This window comes from Trachypithecus francoisi, unplaced genomic scaffold (assembly GCF_009764315.1).
Source record: "Trachypithecus francoisi isolate TF-2019V2 unplaced genomic scaffold, Tfra_2.0 Lachesis_group20, whole genome shotgun sequence".
NCBI lineage: Eukaryota > Metazoa > Chordata > Mammalia > Primates > Cercopithecidae > Trachypithecus > Trachypithecus francoisi.
Window position 1 is genome coordinate 51,519,649 of NW_022681466.1, and position 20,456 is coordinate 51,540,104.

Consider the following 20,456-nt stretch of genomic DNA (forward strand, 5'->3'; position numbering starts at 1 on the left):
AAACTCCCAGCGGAGGTGCAGAGCCGGGGTGAGTCCTGGCGTCCGCGAGACTTGGCGGACCCAGCCCCCGGAGCGCATTCCGTTAGTTTCCAGAGCTTTTTCAAACTTTGCCTTCCAAGTGCAGGAGTTCCTTGGTCTTTGCAAGACCCGCAGGCGTCCTCAGTGGTGCAGAAAAAGGTGCAAAGGGTGCGCCTAAGGTCGCAGGCTGCCTGGTTGCGCGTTCAGTCGGGCCCCCGGGCGCCAGGCGCGGGGCGGGCTCTAGGCGGGCGGCCGGGGCGGGGACTGCAGAGCGGGCTGCGCTGCGCGCTCCCCACTGCCTGCCTCTGCGCTACCCGGCCGCAGCGCGCCAGTCACATGGAGGATCCTGAGGAGCCCGCGCCGGTGCGCGGAGGCCCGGAGGCCACCCTTGAGCTCCGTGGGTCGCGCTGCCTGCGGCTGTCCGCCTTCCGAGAGGAGCTGCGGGCGCTCTTGGTCCTGGCGGGCCCGGCGGTGAGTAAGGTGGCCTCGGTGGGAGGCCGGTCCCGGCGAGCTGGGGGCCTGGTGAGTCCTGCCTCCCCGGGTGACTTGGCGGAGTTTGGGGATAGAGCGAGCTGGCCGCGGGCGGGCGCCGGGGAGCTTAGTGCCAGGAGCCGGGCGGGCACCCCAGCTCCTCCGCCTACGTCCCGGCCGCCCTCCGCTCCGCACCACCCGACTGGGAGCCCCGCGGGGTACTGCGGGCACGGGTGGCATGCGCCTAGGCGCACGTTGGCTCGGAGAGGCCGGCGGCTCCCGCCTCCTACGCCAGGAGACACCGGGGAGCTGGGACCTTTGCGCCTAACGGGGCTCACCCAGGTCCAGGCTGCATTTGCATCCGGGGGTGCCTTCTCTGGGAGCTGATTCCAACCAACAAAGCACAAGTTGCCTGAACTTCGAAACACGAGGGAACTTATTTCTTTGAAAATTAGCGGTAAAAAGTTCGGGAGCTCAGCGATCTAAATAATCCCGAAGCATGGAGGAGGAGGTGCGTGGTCTGTCCTGGACTTAGAGTTGCGAAATGATTTCTTCAGAATTAAGTCAACCTCTACCGAGGAAACCAGAGGCATCCTATACCGCCCCCTCCGTGCCAGTAATTATGTATGTAAAAGAAAAAAGGGGTTTTAATGTGGTTCTTTGTGGGATCGAGGTGTTCTTATCTGTGGGATTCTTTTCTTTTTAATCATTAGGTTAGGGCTGTTTCTGCCTTGTCTCCTAAAAGTAACGTGGTTTTTAAAACCACAAAAATATAATCCTATCCACGTTCTCCTGTCCGCTTGGGTGGTTTTCAAACCGAGAGGGTAGGACGCTTGCACAAGAAGCGACCGGTATGCACTTAAGGCGTGAATAACCTTTTGACTTTGAGGCCCACATTCTGCACCTGCGCGGGCTGCCCCTGGAGTGGGGACTCGGTGGTTTGTGGGATATTGTGGCACACGCTGTGGTGTGCAGGACAGCAAGAGTAATGCCGAAGTCAAAGCCATAGAATGAAGATCCATTAGCGATGCTTTCTCACAGACCAGAAAGAACTCATGATTTGGAGCCGGGCCCGGTGGCTCACGCCTGTAATCCCAGCACTTTGGGAGGCCGAGGCGGGTGGATCACTTGAGGTCAGGAGTTTGAGACCAGCCTGGGCAAAATGGTGAAACTCCGTCTCTACTAAAAATACAAAAATTAGCCAGACGTGGTGGCGGGCGCCTGTAGTCCCAGCTACTCCAGAGGCTGAGGCACGAGAATCGCTTGAACCTGGGAGGCGGAGGTTACAGTGAGCCAGATCGTGCCACTGCACTCCAGCCTGGTCATGGCCGGGCCTGGTGGCTCACGCCTGTAATCCCAGCACTTTGGGAGGCCGATGCAGGCGGATCACGAGGTCAAGCGATCGAGACCATCCTGGCTAACAAACCCCGTCTCTACTAAAAATGCAAAAAAAAAAAAAAAAAAAAAAAGCTAGGCATGGTGGCAGATGCCTGTAATCCCAGCTACTTGGGAGGCTGAGGCAGGAGAATCGCTTGAACCTGGGAGGTGGAGGTTGTAGTGAGCCGAGATAGCGCCGTTGCACTCCAGCCTGGGCAAAAAGAGCAAAACTCTGTCTCCAAAAAACAAAAATAAAAAAACCTCATGATTTGGAATCTCAAGACCTGGGGCTGCATGCCCTGCTTTGACCTCCAAAAGTCAGGAAGCAGCTGCGCAGATTGAAACAGCCTCTTAACCTCTTCTGGTCTCTGCGTAGTCATCTGTAAAATGGAGATAATAATCGTGTCTTGTCCTAACACTCCCTCACAGAGCTGCTGTAAGAAGGGGCTTTCTAAGGCTGTTATTGTTTTATATATTTATTTTTTTGAGACAGGGTCTTGATCTGTTGGCCAGGCTGGCGTGCAGTAGTGCGATCACAGCTCACTGCAGCCTCAACTTCCGAAGTAGTGGAGACTACAGGCACACACCACCATGCCTGGCTAATTTTTGTGTTTTGGGTTAGAGATAGGGTCTCCTTGTGTTGCCCATTACTTGAATTCCTGGGCTCAAGCAATCCTCCTGCCTTCGGTCTCCCAAGAGCTGGGATTATAAGCATGAGCCACCTTGCCCAGCCTGTTATTGCTTTAATAGTATAGCAATAATAATAATAATAATAATAACAACAATAATAATAATAACAGAGCAGGTTTCTGAAATCCAGCCCTCCTAGTAGCCTGATCCCCTTGATGTGGGGTCCTCTCCAGTTCTCCAGGGATGAGCACTGGATTGACGCACTGGGGACCTCACCTTTTCTCTTTGTATGTACATGTGTGTATACCATTGTGTTTATTACAAATGTCATGCATATTTACTGTAGAAAAAAAGAGAAAACCAAGAGCAACAAAAGGAAAAAACCCTCTGAAATCTCACCACTGAGAGGTAATTTGGGAGCTTTCCTTCCAGTCCTTTGTGCGTGTGTGTCTCTGCTTTGTGAAAATGGGATTGTAGAGTTTTGCTACCTGTTTTAGTCTTTCATGAAGTGTATGTGGACCCACTTGGGTCTGTCTCCCATCTCTAATCCCATCTGCTGTAAAGTTTTCTGTTTGCTAAAGGGCATGGGATAAGGAGAGACCACCCTTTCTTTTCCCATGCTCATTGTCCAATACTTTCTACTCCAAGTGTCCAGCATAACATGAGGAAGATGCCCTGTCCGGCTCTCCTCTCTGTAATTTTCTCTCTTATTCGCCATCTCCCTTCCAGACCTCTCAAGTTAACCCTGACCCTTGAGGTCTCACTGGGCTTTAAATGAGGCCTTTGTAAAGAGAATAACCCATAACACAATGGAAAGTGTGAGCTGAATGGTGCTTACTTCTCAAAAGATGTGTCCATTTCATCTTGGAGAAAGCTTGAGGAAGACTGGATTTGCAAGGGAAGGAATGTGCAGATACCTGGCCTCAGGTACTCCAGCTGTGCCTCCTCTTTGTCATCAGCCTCGCATTATTACCTGGCTGAATCCAGAAACTTCAAACAGCAAAAGTTCTGAAAAGTAACACCAAAGGTGGACCCCCGGGCATTGCCCAGGATGTAACAGAGGTGGGATAGCCTAGGCCCCAACTCAGGGAAGTGTTTCCACTTGTAAGGGAAGGAGCTGGCGGACCTTCTAGGGCTGCAGGATGGAAATATCAAGTAAGACAGGCAGGTTGAGGGGGGTGAGGTGGGGGATCTCGAGAGACCCGCTTTACCCAGGACACACAAAGGAAAAAATGCAAGCTGACCTTTTGAATTGTATCCTGAAGGCAATGGAGAAGATAATTGATCAGGAAGTGGTTACTGACACCAGATTCTGCAGGAGAAGCCTGGTCAGAGACAGACAGGCCTAGGCCGGAGGAAGAGAAGACCTACAGGGAAGGCGGTTCCTCCCATTCAAAGGGTGAGAGGAAGTAGTCAAAGATGGCAGGAGCTGGACAGAGGAAAGCCGGGTGAGGTCCAGCCCCCGCCGCCTCTACTCCCCGTTTCCTCCTCCAATCCGTCCTCACCAAGGCCTTTGGCTTTAACTCCTTAAATACCTCTCAGAGGGATCCACTTTTTAAATGCCCATCTGAGCTTATGTCTCCTGCTCAGAACCTTTTCCTTGGTCCTGCAAAGCCCTCTGTGGCCTGGGCCTGGCCAGCCCTCCAGCCTCATCTCTCGTCCCTATCTCCTGGTTACACCCTCCACCCAGGCCTCCTTTCAGTGCCTCAGCCTGGAAAGTCCTCCCTACAGACAAGTCTGGTACCCGACTATTTGACATTGACTTGCTCATCATGCAGGTTTCAGCTCCACTTCATTTCCCCCAGAAACCTCTGAATTCTCTGCTGCATCCCATAGCTCATCACACAAACGTCTTGAGCTGTGTAATTTATTGCGTTTTGAACATCTTTCCCTACTCTACAGATGCTCCCTGGCTTACGATGGGGTTACGTGCACTGAAAATATCATTAAGTCAAAATGCCTCTAAAGGATGAGATCATGGATTGCAAGAGTCCTGACTTGCGTGGGACAGCCGTGACTGGCTTGCCACCCCTATGCTGGCCGATTATCTTCAGTTCCATTACAAGAGTAATAGCTGCCTTCTTTTCCCCAGAAGCAGGAGACACATATGGCTGTTTTGTGCTTATGATGGGATGCGAAAACACAAAACAATACCCAAAAAATGCTGGCAACACGGTCTACTGTAGAGTGTCAGTTGCCTGCACTCTTGATGGCAGGGCCAATGGGCAGCTGTGGCCCACTGCCCTGACAGGCACTGCAAGTCTGAGACTACACATTACTAGCCCCGGAAAAGATCAATATCCCAAATTCCAAGTACAGTTTCTACCGAATGTCCATTGCTTTTGCACCACTGCAAAGTTGAAAAATTGTAAGTCAGAACCATCTGTACTGTGGGTCCCACGGGGCAGAAATGGAGTAATGGTGTCTAACTCACACCTGTTCCCCCAGTGCTTGGATGTACTTCGTGCTCCAAAGACAGTGGTGTATGTAACCATCTGAGTTGAGAGTCAGGTAGCTGGGCTGGTTGCGAAACCTCCTGGGCTGTGCTTCCTCACGTGTAAAGGAAGTAGGGCTGTCCCAGGTGCCCTCTTAGCTTTTCTCCAGTGAGTGAACTTTCAGCAGTCATGGGAGGGGGTAGGAGAGGCTGTCTGGAGGTGCCTGGCCCTGGAGAGCAACTTCTAAAGCCGCCAGGCATTGAAGGTCTTTATCTGGCTGCCAAGTTTGCTTATTGTTATCAAGCCAAAATCTGAACAGGGTCGCTGTGACGAGAAGGGACGGAAGCACGGTCAGTCTGGAAGTTTCTTTGTTTGAGACAGGGTCTTGCTCTGTCACCCAGGCTAGAATGCAGTGGTGTGGGCAGCTCACTGCAGCCTCAAACTCCTGAGCTCAAGTGATCCTTCATGCCTCAGGCTCCTGAGTGGCTGGGATCACAGGTGCATGCCACCATGCATGCTATTTTTGGTATTTTTTTGTAGAGACGTGGTCTCTACAAAATGTTGCTGGGCTGGTCTTGAACTCCTGGGCTCAAGCAGTCCTCCCGCCTCAGCCTCCCCAAGTGCTGCGATTGCAGGCATAAGCCACCATGCCCGGCCCAGTCTGGCAATTTCTGTCATGCATTCAGCTCTGTCCAAGCCACTGCCAGTTCAGGCTGTTCTTCAGACAGCAGCTGCTGAGACATCTAGCGGAACAGGCCTTTGTCCAGAATTGGTTCATTCCCTGGGCACAGAAATACGCTCTGTGATAGCACAGTCCAGAGGGTCTGGAGCACTCTCAAAGTGTGACCCTGGACCACATGCATCTTGCCTGGGTGTGTATGAGGGAGCGTGGCAATATACTGAAATGAAGATTCCTCAACCCCATGGACCTCCTGGGCCTTTTCTTTCTTTCTTTCTTTCTTTCTTTCTTTCTTTCTTTCTTTCTTTCTTCTTTCTTTCTCTCTCTTTCTTTCTTTCTTTCTTTCTTTCTTTCTTTCTTCTTTCTTTCTTTCTCTTTCTCTTCTCTCTCTCTCTCTCTTTCTTTCTTCTTTCTTTCTTTCTTTCTTTTTTTTTTTTTTGATGGAGTCTCTGTCACCCAGGCTGGAGTGTAGCAGTTCGATCTCCACTCACTGCAACCTCTGCCTCCTGGGTTCAAACAATTATCCTGCCTCAGCCTCCCGAGTAGCTGGGATTACAGGTGTGCACCACTGCGCCCAGCTAATTTTTTGTATTTTTAGTAGAGACGGGGCTTCCCCGTATTGGCCAGGCTGGTCTCAAACTTCTGACCTCAGGTGATCCACCCGCCTCCGCCTCCCAAAGTGTTGAGATTACAGGTGTGAGCCACTGAGCCCAGCCTAACCTCCTGGGGCTTGCAATGGGCCAGGGCAAAGCCTCCCAGGTGACCCTTATGTACATGATCCACAGTCTGTGGCCAAGTGTTCACCCAAAGGGCTTGAAACCAAGATCTGAAAGAGGTTAGTAAATCTGGACTGAAGCCGAGATCCCTGGCACGGACTTTCAGGATGGGCTGGCTACATGAGGCTGCCCGACTCAGGCAGTCAGAGCACAGGGTTGTTGCCGTAACCCTGGCAGAGCCGCAGCAGCTCTCAGAAAACTATTTTTGCTGGCATTGGCATTGAAGGTGCATCTCACATGGGTTAATCTAACTCAGCTCAACTTCCTGGCCTTTTGTATCCAAGACATCTAATGATTCCCACCCTTGGACGGGCCCCCACCCAAGTGGGAAAGATGCTCAGGGCAGTGCAATTTGTGATGGTAAAATCTGGGTGGCACTCCAAAGATCGGGTAGTAGGGGAGACCAAGCACGTTTCCACGTGAAACCATGAAAAACAGCTCACAGGTGGCCCGCAGGGAGGCAGGGAGCTGTGGAGTGGAAATGCGATGTTCCGTGGGAAAGGAGAAGACAGATTCTGTGAACAGAACCATTTGTGACAGATGATATGCAAAAGCTTAAAGCACAGTAAGCTGAAAAGATTTGGAAGTGATGCCGAGTTTACAAATAAAAAGGACCCTGTGGCCTTTAAAAGTACATGAATTCACAATTTAAAGAGACACCAAGCTCCACCTAATGGGGACATCTGTAAGGGTGGTGACAACGCCAAAATCGTGTGGCACCATTCCCAGTACAGGCCTACGGGGCGTCCATTGGCTCTAGGTTTAGATTCTACAGCATCTGGTTCTTCATCCCAGCCTTTCTTATTGACACCTCCACCCCACCCCCTTTTATTCCCATCTTCTGTCTTATTTTGGCTTACTCATGCAGAACATTGCAAAAGTGTTCCTCATGTTCAGTAGTGGGGGACTGTTGGCGATTAAATTCACATTAGGCTTCTGTGGTAGTGAGAGAGGTGCCTGGATCATGTAGGAGTTGATACAAGAAAGAAAATTCTCCTACAACACACACACACACACACACACACACACACACCCGGAACAGGCTTTGCATGCTCTGAAGTTCTGGGCCCATCACAGGAGTTGAAAATGGTCTCTCCTCAGATGTGGATTCTAGGGAAGAAAAGAGGGAGATCATTGGAAACATCATGGCTTGGGGGCCTGATGAGGTCCTGATGTAGTAATTTTGGGTTGGCTGCAGAGCTGGCAGATGGGCTATGTGTGAGCCTGGTGGAGGTCCAATGAAGCTAAGTCATTGGAACCCTAAAAGAGGGGCCTTTCTGTGGGCTCAGCACAGAGGATTCTGTTCTCCTTGAGGGCGGCGAGAGGCGGCCTTGCGGCTGGACCAGCAGCAGCATCACCAACTCTGGGGTACCAGCTTCATTGAGGGCCCCATGGGGCAGATACAGGCAGGGGCGGCAGCAGCAAATCCTTAAGCACCCATTCTCTCCTAGGGAGCAGGGATCAGGTGAACCCCCCACTTTGGGCCATGTAGCCTGCCAGGGGAGAGGGGATTCCTCAAGAAAGATACTGGACGGCCTGGGTCTAGTGGGTGAGGGGCAGGAGGTGATTTTAAGTTAACCTCCAGAAATAAGCTCATTATCCAATCGTGTAGTGAAAGCACTGTGGAGCAATTCATAGCATTGCCCCCTGGAATTTTGAGGAAGAATGGTTCAATATTCCAGAATTTGCCCTCACATCTGAGGCTTCCTAGATTGCAAGGTGTTCAGCAGGCCTGTAATGTTTCACCCTGAGAGTCTGGATCCCATTGGGACTCCAAATGGACGATCTCATTGCTTCCTCCGGTCTACGGACTTCCTTGCTGGAGTGAGTTCTTGTTGTTGAAGGCTGCATTCTCTCCAGTCTGCACTAGGAATCTTGGATAACAAGGGGGTTATCCCAGAAGGCCGCCTCTGCAGATTTCAGAGGAAATTTAATGTGATCTATGGCTTGAGAAACTGAAGCAAAAAACCAAAAAGGCAGGTTGGGGGCAGTGGCTCATGCCTGTAATCCCAGCACTTTGGGTGGGAGGCCAAGGCGGGTGGATCATGAGGTCAGGGGTTCGAGACCAGCCTGACCAACATGGTGAAACCCTGTCTCTACTAGAAATCCAAAAATTAGGTGGGCGTGGTGGCGCCTGCCTATAATCCCAGCTGCTCAGGAGGCTGAGGCAGGAGAATCACTTGAACCCGGGAGGCGGAGGTTGCAGTGAGCCGAGATCGTGCCACTGCACTCCAGTCCGGGTGACAGTGTGAGACTCTGCCTCAGAAAAAAAAAAAGAAAAACCGAAAAGGCTGGGAAGTTCTCAAAAAAAGTGATTCTGACCCAGTGGTTGCAAATAAATGTTTTAATATTTCAAAAAGCCTCCCATCCCCAGCCCCAGAAACTGTACGTTTGTCTGTGAAAGGTGGCAGAGGCTCACTGAAGTCGGGTTTCTTTACTTCTGACTGGACTTGTTGGGTCGGGGTCACCCTTGGGGCCCCAGGCTTCCCTGCGATGGTGGGCACTCACCTCCCTTCCCGTTCCCCTCTCTTCCCAGTTCTTGGTTCAGCTGATGGTGTTCCTGATCAGCTTCATAAGCTCCGTGTTCTGTGGCCACCTGGGCAAGCTGGAGCTGGATGCAGTCACGCTGGCGATCGCGGTACGTGTGGGCTTTCTGGAAGGTTTACCAACACGGTCTGTGTTTGTCTCTTGCTGCTACTATAACAAATCACCAAAATGCAGTGGTCGAAACCTACATAGACTTATTCTCTTACAGTGCTGGAGTGCAGAAGTCTGAAGTGGGTTTCGTGGCCTAAAATCAAGGTGCTGCAACTTTAATTCCCCTATGCCGTGTAACCTTGCAGATTCCTAGGTTCTGGGGATTGGGATGGGGACATCTTGGGGGGCATTTTCCTGTCTATCACATCTTCTCATTTCTATTTTTTCATTTTATTTTGTTTTTTTTTTTGAGACAAAGTCTCACTCTGTCACCCAGGCTGGAGTGCAATGGTACGATCTCGGCTCACCGCAACCTCCGCCTCCCGGGTTCAAGCGATTTTCCTGCCTCAGCCTCCTGAGTAACTGGGGTTACAGGCAGGTGACACCACACTTGGTTAATTTTTGTATTTTTAGTAGAGATGGGGTTTCACCATGTTGCCCAGGCTGGTCTTAAACTCCTGAGTTCAAGCAATCCACCTGCCTTGGCCTCTGAAAGTGCTGGGATTACAGGCGTGAGCCACTGCGAATCTTATTTCTTTTTTTTTTTTTTTCAGACAGAGTCTCCCTCCAACCCAGGCTGGAGTGCAGTGGTATAATCTCGGCTCACTGCAACCTCTGCCTCCTGGGTTCAAGCAATTCTCCTGTCTCAGCCTCCTGAGTACCTGGTACTACAGGTGCCTGCCACCACGTCTGGCTAATTTTTGTATTTTTAGTAGAGACGGGGGTTTCACCTTGTTGCTTGGGCTGGTCTTGAACTCCTGACCTCAGGTGATCCACCCGCCTCGGCCTCCCAAAGTGCTGGGATTACAGGCATGAGTCACAGCACCCGGCCTACATCATCTTATTTCTAATCCGTGGAACTCGTTCCCATTCTTGGTCCCACAGCTTGGGGAGGGGAACAGTAAAAGGGGCATTCAAGTCTGACTTCCTCAGAGGAACTGACTCCCCCCATGCCCACCCCTCAGTTGTCTGTGTTACTGAGAGTCCTAATCTAGAAATGAGTCTGGAAGGTGAAAGTCTAGATCTTTGTGTCCAAATTTAAAATTGGAAAGATCTGCAAATCCTCTCCGTATAGTAGATGTGAACTCCCCCAAACCAGAGACATGTCATCAGTCTCAGCCAGGAATTGTCAACTGGCTACACAAGACCAAAGGGTTTGTTTTGTCTAGTTAGGGTATTTCTAGAAAAGTGGATTCAGTGGCTCTCAGGCAGGTGTATGTTCACCTTTCCTTTCCTCCTGCCCTGACGGAGACACAGTTTCACTTGATCTGCCTGGTCTCACCAGGCATTTGAGTTTGCTACCCATGAACTATGCAGGATGCCTGGGAAGTAGTCACCAATTATATGTGGAACTAGCTATGAGTACATATGGCTTATTTATTTGTTTATTTATTTTGAAATGGAGTCTCGCTTTGTCGCCCAATCTGGAGTGCAGTGGTGCAATCTTGGCTTACTGCAGCTGCCACCTCCAGGGTTCAAACGATTCTCCTGCCTCAGCCTGGGATTACAGGCATGCGCCACCACACCCAGCTAATTTTTTGTATTTTTAGTAGAGATGGGGTTTCACCATGTTGGTCAGGTGGGTCTTGAACTCCTGATTTTGTGATCCGCCCTCCTCGACGTCCCAAAGTGCTGGAATTACAGGCGTGAGCCACTGCCCCAGCATGGCTTATTTTATTTTGGCTTTAGTGGGCAACATGGACAAATCCCAGGTTTAATTATCCATTTTGTTTTTAAGTATTGTATTTGCAATAGAGGAGAAGACAGAAATGCACTTAGCAAGACTCAGCAGATTCTCTTTGGCCAAGGAATTGCAGGATGTGGCCAAGGACTTATCAAAGTCAGTTCTTCCAGGCTGGGTGCAGTTTGGGCTGTTGTCCACAGGTTCCCTGCTGTACAATCAAGTGGAGGTACCAGGTTGCAGATAGGGAGCGCATCAGACATCCTGTGATACCACTCCCTGGTTTGGGGGCCACTGCTCTGGGCTCCCCAAAGCTTCAGGGTTTGCTGCTGACCCTGATGAAGGTGAGCACACCTGGAAATTCTCTGGCACTAGCCTGGACTTCAGACTGCCTCTGCACTCCCAGTGCCCCCCAGGGTACGGACGCAGGCCATGCTAGGTCTCCAGCAGGTGGACTTTTCTGTGCTACTGTGCCATTGCATTCCCAGAAGAAGTGTCTCTGATTGCTGAAATTGGAGAGCAAAGTGACTTTTTTGTTTTTTTTTTTTGAGACGGAGTCTTGCTCTGTCGCCCAGGCTGGAGTGCAGTGGCACGATCTTGGCTGACTGCAAGCTCTGCCTCCCGGGTTCACGCCATTCTCGTGCCTCAGCCTCCCGAGTAGCTGGGAATCCAGGCGCCCGCCACCATACCCGGCTAATTTTTTGTATTTTTTAGTAGAGATGGGTTTTCACCGTGTTAGCCAGGATGGTCTCCATCTCCTGACCTCGTGATCCGCCCGCCTCGGCCTCCCAAAGTGCTGGGATTACAGGCATGAGCCACCGCGCCTGGCACAAAGTGACTTTTTAAAAGAGAAAGGCTGGGTAATCGCCTCTAGCCTAGAGGCGATTACTTTTCCGCGTCTAAACTTGTACGTGTCCTTAACCCAGCCAAGATCTTGTAACCATAATAGGTTCGTCGACTTGCTCATGGCAAGTCAATAATCCAAGACGCCAGGTTGCAACAGTGAAAGAGGTTTAATTGTAAGGTCACTGAATGAGGAAACCTCAAATCAGTCTCTCCGAGGAGTTTGGGGCTAGAGTTTTTAAGGGTTGGCCGGGCGCGGTGGCTCAAGCCTGTAATCCCAGCACTTTGGGAGGCCGAGGCGGTTGGATCACAAGGTCAGGAGATCGAGACCATCCTGGCTAACACAGTGAAACCCCGTCTCTACTAAAAAGTACAAAAAACTAGCCGGGCGAGGTGGCGGGCGCCTGTAGTCCCAGCTACTCCGGAGGCTGAGGCAGGAGAATGGCGTGAACCCGGGAGGCGGAGCTTGCAGTGAGCTGAGATCCGGCCACTGCACTCCAGCTTGGGCGACAGAGCGAGACTCCGTCTCAAAAAAAAAAAAAAAAAAAATTTTTTTAAGGGTTTTCGAATGGGCTGAAGTGTGATTGTTGTTTGGTTGAAGAGTGCAGCATGAAGTCATGGGACAGGGAGATGAAGAAACTGTGTTCTTATGCTGATTCAGTTCCTCTATGTGGGTCTTCAAACTGGTTGGTGTCAGATGTTTCACTGGAATTTAGGCTCTGCTTAATAATTTTTTTTTTTGAGATGGAGTCTTGCTCTGTCGCCCAGGCTGGAGAGCAGTGGCACGATCTCAGCTCACTGCCACTTCTGCCTCCCGGGTTCAAGTGATTCTCTTGCCTCAGCCTCCTGAGTAGCTGGGAATACAGGCGCCCGCCACCACGCCCAGCTAATTTTTGTATTTTTAGTAGAGATGGGGTTTCACCATATTGGTCAGGCTGGTCCCAAACTCCTGACCTTGTGATCTGCTTACCTAGGCCTCCCAAAGTGCTGGGATTACAGGCGTGAGCCACCACACCCGGCCAGATTTTTTTTTTTTTTTTTTTTTGAGTCAGGATCTCCATTGCCCAGGCTAGAGTGCAGTGGTGCAATCTCGGTTCACTGTAATCTCTGCTTCTTGGGCTCAAGTGATCCTTCCACCTCAGCCTCCGGAAATAGCTGGCGCTGCAGGAGCGTGCCACCATGCCTGCCAGTTTTTATACTTTTTTTTTTTTTTTTTTTGAGACGGAGTCTCGCTCTGTCGCCCGGGCTGGAGTGCAGTGGCCGGATCTCAGCTCACTGCAAGCTCCGCCTCCCGCGTTTACGCCATTCTCCTGCCTCAGCCTCCGGAGTAGCTGGGACTACAGGCGCCCGCCACCTCGCCCGGCTAGCTTTTTTTGTATTTTTTAGTAGAGACGGGGTTTCACCGTGTTAGCCAGGATGATCTTGATCTCCTGACCTCGTGATCCGCCCACCTCGGCCTCCCAAGTGCTAGGATTACAGGCTTGAGCCACCGCGCCCGGCCTAGTTTTTATACTTTTGTAGAGATGACGTTTCATCATGCTGCCTAGGCTGGTCTCAAACTCCTGGGCTCAAGCGATCCTCCCACCTTGGCCTCCCAAAGTGCTGGGATTACAAGCATAAACCACCACACCTGGCCAACAATTCTTAAACAATAGCTTTATGATTGTAACACCAGAAATCCCATCTGTAGGAACAGTGGGGATGCACGTGGCCAGTGTCTGGTAGGAACAGTGGGGATGCACGTGGCCAGTGTCTGGTAGGAACAGTGGGGATGCCTGTGACCAGTGTGTCTGGTAGGAACAGTGGGGATGCATGTGGCCAGTGTGTCTGGTAGGAACAATGGGGATGTACATGGTCAGTGTCTGGTGCCACATGACTTTCAGTTATAAGGAAGTGGGTCAAAGTGCAGCCTGATTAATACTATAGTTCTGGACCGGGCGGGGTGGCTCACACCTGTAATCCCAGCACTTTGGGAGGCCAAGGTGGGCAGATCATGAGGTGAAGAGATTGAGACCATTCTGGCTAACATGGTGAAACCCCATCACTACTAAAAATACAAAAATTAGCCGGTTGTGGTAGCGCGCGCCTGTAGTCCCAGCTACTCGGGAGGCTGAGCAGGAGAATCACTTGAACCCGGGAGGTGGAGGTTGCAGTGAGCCGAGATTGCGCCACTGCGCTCCAGCCTGGGCGACAGAGTGAGACTCCGTCTCAAAAAAAAAAAAAAAGTATATATATATATATACACACACACACATATGCACACACACACACACATATATATAATAGTTCTGTCCAGAATTCCTGATAAACCTGTGAGAATGGCTTCAGTCTGAGCAGGGTCCAGGCAGCTAACAAAGTTGGTAAAATTGACTTGTGAATGCTGAAGGAGGAGCTTTGCAGGTTCTCATCAACAGACAGGGGTTTTGTATTCCTTTCCTCCTTTAACTCTACAGGGCCTTATCTTTGGGTTTATTTGCAGGTTATCAATGTCACTGGTGTCTCAGTGGGATTCGGCTTATCTTCTGCTTGTGACACTCTCATCTCCCAGGTAAATGGAAGTGGTCACACGCTCACAGTGACCTCAGACATCTTTTCTCAAGTGTGGATGGAAGTTCCCCATTGGCAGGAAGAGTCCAGCAGCCAGCACCTGCAGCACCTATCGGCCAGCAACTCCTCTTCTCCTGGCCTGCTTTCTTTGAAATGTCACTGGGTTTCTTTCAGCTGTGTCAACTAGTTTTTGTCTGCACAACTGCCTTACACTATATTTTGATCAAATAGGGGACATTTTGTAAAATTCCCTTCTATTACTCCCTGCGTTTGAATTTGGTATAGTTGTGTGGCTCTCAAAATTGAGCGTGCATTGAACTTGGAGGGCTTGTTAAAACCCAGCTTGCCTGGCCCCACCCAGTGGCAGGCTGGTAAATGTTCAGCAACCAGGTCTTAGGTGAAAGGGGAAGGAGGGTGAAAGCGGAAGGAGGGAAACACATGACTGGCAGTGTTTGCCAATTCCAGGGGTGTAAGTAGTTCCTCTGGTTAATTTCAGACTACCAGAGATGTCACTGAACCTGGAGCTGGAGGAGATGTGCACAACTTGAAAAGATGTGCAACATTTGGCTTGTTTTGTTTTGAGACAGAGGCTTGCTCTGTCGCTCAGGCTAGGCTGCAGTGGCACACCCATTGCTCACTGCAGCCTCGAAATCCTGAGCTCCAGCAATCCTCTTGCCTCAGCCTCTCAAGTACCTGGTATTACAGGCATGTGCCACTACACCCAGCTAATTTTTTTGTATTTTTTGTAGAGATGGGGTTTTACCATGTTGCACAGGCTGATCTCAAACTCCTGGGCTCAAGCAATCCTCCTACCTCAGCCTCCCAACATGTTGGGATTATAGGCATGAGCCACAATGCCCAGCCTGCCTTTTTTTTTTTTTTTTTTTTTGAGACGGACTCTGGCTCTGTTGCCCAGCTTGGAGTGCAGTGGCGGGATCTCAGCTCCCTGTAACCTTTGCCTCCCTAAAAAAAATTTTTTTCCAGTCTCTAAAAATAAATGAAGTGTGAATTTCAGATTGTTTACTTCTGTAAAAGAAAAAATTTTTTAAACAGATTTTTTTTTTTAAAAAAAGGTATGGATCTCTGAATCCTGCCCTGGGTGAATTAAGTCCAGAATGTCATTAGTGAGACCCTGGCATCAGAGTTTTGAAAATGATCCCCTGGTGATGCTAATGGAAGCTGAGTTTGAGAAGCATCCTTCACACCATCCTCATCCTACCTAAACACTGAGGCAAAGTCTCTAGGGCCATGGGCTTTTTTTTTTTGAGAAGGAGTCTTGCTCTGGCCCCCAGGCTGGAGTGCGGTGGCGTGATCTCAGCTCACTGCAACCTCTGCCTCCCGGGTTCAAGCGATTCTCCTGCCTCAGCCTCCTGAGTAGCTGGGATTACAGGCGTGAGCCACCTCACCCAGCCAACCTGCTTCTTTATGAGGCACAATTGAAGGCTTTCAGGGGACAGCTGGGGTGCTGGGTCTGTGCTAATGGGTTCATTTTGGCTGTGTGCACCCCAGACGTATGGGAGCCAGAACCTGAAGTACGTGGGCGTGATCCTACAGCGGAGTGCGCTCATTCTGCTCCTCTGCTGCTTCCCCTGCTGGGCGCTGTTTCTCAACACCCAGCACATCCTGCTGCTCTTCAGGCAGGACCCGGATGTGTCCAGGTAAGATGGAACCTGTCACGGTGGGACTGTGTGTCCATCCCACAGAAAGATTATCCCGTCTGGGTGCAGCCAAGGCCAGGGACAAGGCTGCACACCAAGGTGGTGCTAATCTCTCCTTGGCTGACGTCTCCCAGATCTTAGTACTTTCCTCACCTGGCACCTAAGATGTACTCCCCCTCCCCTCCTGGGTGACTTGCATGGTTAAGAGTTTTAAATGAAAATAGATTTGCAAGCACTCTGCATGTGGGATGGTAGTTTGTGACGTTTGCTCAAAGCTTGGTTATTCTTGACCTTGGTTGATATTAAAATCACCTGGGTGCTTTCAAATCCACCTGTGCCCCTGCTCCCTATCACTCAATATTCTTGTTTTTTTTGTTTTTTTGTTTTTTTGTTTTTTGACCAAGTCTCGCTCTGTCCCCCAGGCTGGAGTGCAGTGGTGCGATCTTGGCTCGCTGCAACCTCTGCCTCCCGGGTTCAAGCAATTCTTCTGCCTCAGGCTCCCGAGTAGCTGGGATTACAGGCGCCCGCCACCACGACTGGCTAAGTTTTGAACTTTTAGTAGAGACGGGGTTTCATCATGTTGGCGAGGCTGGCTTCAAACTCCTGACCTCATGGGATCTGCCACTTTGGCCTCTCAAAGTGCATGAGCCACCATGCCCGGCCAGGATTCTGTTTTAATTGGTCTGGGGTGAGGCCTGGGTATCAGTATCTTTCAAAGCACCCTAGGTAATTCTAATGTGCTGCCAAGTTTGAGAACCAGTGATTTAATTGGGTAAGAGCTTTTAAAACTCTAATCTAGACCAGCGGCTCTGAACCTAGGAGACATTTGGCAACGTCTGAAGACATTTCCAGTTATCATAGCTGGCAGTAGGCGGGTGCTCCTGGTAGAAGCCAAGGAGGCTGTGAAACATCCTGCAGTGCTCGGGACGGCACCCCACAACAGGCGGAGAATTACGTGGCCATAGTGCTGAGGTTGAAAAACCCTGTCCTAGACATAAAGACATCAAATAACCAAGAAGAGTTATCTGGGTTATAAGATGACAAGCTCTATATGTAAATTTTCACATTTGCTCTAGCAATTTTTTCTTTCTTTCTTTTGTTTTTTTTGAGATGGAGTCTCGCCCTGTCGTCCAGGCTGGAGTGCAATGGCGTGATCTCAGCTCACTGCAACCTCCTCCTCCCGGGTTCAAACGATTCTCCTGCCTCAGCCTCCCGAGTAGCTGGGATTACAGACAGCCGCCACCACGTCCGGCTATTTTTTGTATTTTTAGTAGAGACGGGGTTTTACTGTGTTAGCCAGGTGGTCTCGAACTCCTGACCTCATGATCTGCCTACCTCGGCCTCCCAAAGTGCTGGGATTACAGGCACGAGCCACCGCGCCCGGCCTGCTCCAGCAACTTAAGCCTATTAATTTGGAAAGAGCCAAGGATGCAAAAGGCGGTTTTAGTTATTTTCTTCTGCTCACCTTTCCCTGGAAACAGAGGCCTCCATCACAGCTTTTGTTTTTGTTTTTCTTTTCGTTATTTAGGCTTACCCAGACCTATGTCACGATCTTCATTCCAGCTCTTCCTGTAAGTGCTTAAGGGCTAAGAGGTTGGTTGCCTTCTTGGGGTCGGTGGGTGAAAGGTAGCCACCGTATCTGTGAGCTCAGTGCATTGGCTCAGTCTTAGATGATTCTTTTTTTTTTTTTTTGAGACGGAGTTTTTGCTCTGTTGCCCAGGCTGGAGTGCAGTGGCGCGATCTCCGCTCACTGCAAGCTCTGCCTCCAGGTTCATGCCATTCTCTTGCCTCAGCCTTCCGAGTAGCTGGGACTACAGGCGCCCGCCACTACACCCGGCTAATTTTTTGTATTTTTTTTTTTCTTGAGATGGAGTCTCGCTCTGTGGCCCAGGCTGGAGTGCAGTGGCCGGATTTCAGCTCATTGCAAGCTCCACCTCCCGGGTTTACACCATTCTCCTGCCTCAGCCTCCCGAGTAGCTGGGACTACAAGCGCCCGCCACCTCGCCCAGCTAGTTTTTTATATTTTTTAGTAGAGACGGGGTTTCACCGGGTTAGCCAGGATGGTCTCGATCTCCTGACCTTGTGATCCGCCCGCCTCGGCCTCCCAGACTGCTGGGATTACAGGCTTGAGCCACCGCGCCCGGCCCTTAGATGATTCTTATCGGTGGTGTTGGTGCCATCAAGGAAGTCTGTTTTTATTTATGCTTGTTAAGGACACAACAGATATTTGTCTCAAGGAACACCAAGACTGAGGCTACTCCAGGAGGTCTGGAGTAGCGCCCAGGAGGTCTGGAGTAGTGCTGGAGAGACCTCCAGAATCATCCATAGAGAAGAGTGCAAACTTTTATTGTAAACAAGGGCAAAGTCTCACCCATCTGAGAACCCCTGAGGGTGTCACTTAGAACCTTTAGACTTTTTTTGGTCTGCTGAGTTTGACCACACAGAACCGTTAAGCATGGGTTAATGTTTGACACAGCAGTGTGTGGTCAATGAACAATGAGAGCTAAGTGTTTTTTTTTGCTTGTTTGTTTGGTGTTTTTGAGACAGGGTCTCATGCTGTCACCCAGGTTGAAGTGCAGGGGCATTGTGGCATTGTCATAGCTCACTGCACCCTTGACCTCCTGGGCTCAAGCCATCATCCTGTCTCAGCCTCCTGAGTAGCTGGAACTACAAGCACAAGTCATCACACTTGGCTAATTTTTTGGTTTTTGTAGAGACAGGGTCTTGCTTTTTTTTTTTTTTTTTTTTTTTTTTTGAGACGGAGTCTCGCTCTGTCGCCCAGGCTGGAGTGCAGTGGCCGGATCTCAGCTCACTGCAAGCTCCGCCTCCCGGGTTTACGCCATTCTCCTGCCTCAGCCTCCTGAGTAGCTGGGACTACAGGCACCCGCCACCTCGCCCTGCTAGTTTTTTGTATTTTTTAGTAGAGACGGGGTTTCACCGTGTTAGCCAGGATGGTCTCGATCTCCTGACCTCGTGATCCGCCCGGCTCGGCCTCCCAAAGTGCTGGGATTACAGGCTTGAGCCACCGCGCCCGGCTGCTTTTTTTTTTTTTAAGCTAGGTTGTCACTCTGTCGCCCAGGCTGCAGTGCAGTGGCACAATCTTCACTCATTGCAACCTCTGCCTCCCGGGCTCAAGTGATCCTCCCACCTCAGCCTCCCAATTAGCTGGTACTGCAGGTGCACACCACCATACCCAGCTCATTTTTGTGTTTTTTGTAGAGACAGCATTTTACCATGTTTCCCAGGCTGGTCTCGAACTCCTGGGTTCAAGCGATCTGTCTGCCTTGGCCTCCCACAGTGTTGGGTTTCCTGTGTGAGCCACCACACCTGGCCTGAGAGCTAAGTGTTTGTTATTCAGCTGGAGACTGTAGCTGAATTAGTCTGCGGTGGCTTCCATAATATAATACCACACACTAGGGGGCTTAAACAACAGAATTTTATTTTCTTACAGTTCAGAAAGCTGGAAGTCCAAGGTCAAGGCGCAGCAGGGTTGGTGTCCTCTGCGGCCTCTCTCCTTGGCCTGCAGACGGCCACCCTCTGCAGGTTGTCCCCTATGCATTCATACCCTGGTGTCTCCTGTCTTCTTATGAGGACACCAGTCCTGTTGGATTAAGGCCCCACCCTAATGACCTCATTTTAATTTTATCTCCTTTTGAGGACCTCCAGTTAGTCACATTGGGGACTAGGGCTTCAATATACGGATCTAGGGACACCATTTGCCCTCAGAATTGACAGTGTGCTCACTTATTTATCCTGAAACCTTGTAAATGTGACAGTCTTTCATGATTCCACCACATAGGACCAGTCTATATGGAGGTGCCCATCTGGAGTGTGCCCAGGGCATCCTCTCCATGCCATTGTCCCCAGAAGAGTCCTGCACTTCCTTTTGCTAGACAGAGGGAATATGCTTGGGGCATATTCACCCATAAAGGAGATGTGGGAAGCCCCCGGGCCATAACCCCCTGGCCCCAGCCCTGTCCTGAGACGGCAGCCTCTGTGGCTCCGTGCAGGAGCAGAGGGCAGCCGAGCCTTGGCTGTGGCTCCCAGCTCCCTGCTGTGTGACCTCACTGCTGTGTGGCAAGGCTGAAACATTAACATTCATCTCTCTTGTTCTCTTGTAGGCAACCTTTCTTTATATGCTACAAGTTAAATATTTGCTCAACCAGGTAATACTGACTGTTCTCTTCCTTTGGGAGGCTAATGGGAGTTTGTACCTTTCTGGGAGTGGGGGCCCTGAAGATACTCCAGGACCAGGGACACCAGGGTGGAGGGAGCTCACTGCTGGGAGCCACTGAAAGGTATTTTTTCAGTGTTGTGCACACACGACTCGGATGTCAGAGGTTTGTTAAGTGATATCAAGGAAAGAACATATTATATTTGGCTCTGGAAAACGTATCCAATTTCCACTTGGAAATATTGTCATTGGCAGGGTGGGCTCAGAGCCGCAGTGTTCCTTGGCTCTGCATTTTAACCAATGTCCTGGAAAGAAGGGTGCATACCTGTTTGCTCCCGAGACAGAGCGCAGGCTGGGGGCGGCTCGTCTGGCAGAGAGGGAACCAACCTGTCTGCTCTGTTCTGTCTGAATGGCCCCACTTCTCTCAGCGAGGATGTAAGAGCTCAAACTCTCATGACACCTAACGTCAG

The 20,456-nt window shown here is 50.5% G+C and overlaps 1 protein-coding gene across 2 annotated transcripts in view; it reads left to right on the forward strand.

Moving 5' to 3' along the window:
• The first annotated feature begins 225 nt into the window (after positions 1–225).
• Positions 226–20,456, forward strand: part of SLC47A1 (solute carrier family 47 member 1) — a 48,813-nt gene continuing 28,582 nt past the window's right edge. The window contains exons 1-6 of one of the 2 annotated variants that reach the window (XM_033184322.1): positions 226–489; positions 8,923–9,024; positions 14,087–14,155; positions 15,664–15,812; positions 17,341–17,383; positions 19,934–19,978. In XM_033184322.1, the coding sequence (XP_033040213.1) occupies positions 355–489; positions 8,923–9,024; positions 14,087–14,155; positions 15,664–15,812; positions 17,341–17,383; positions 19,934–19,978 (543 nt within the window). In that variant the 5' untranslated portion in view covers positions 226–354. The remainder of the gene's footprint in view (positions 490–8,922; positions 9,025–14,086; positions 14,156–15,663; positions 15,813–17,340; positions 17,384–19,933; positions 19,979–20,456) is intronic. The other variant, XM_033184321.1, reaches the window with a different exon arrangement.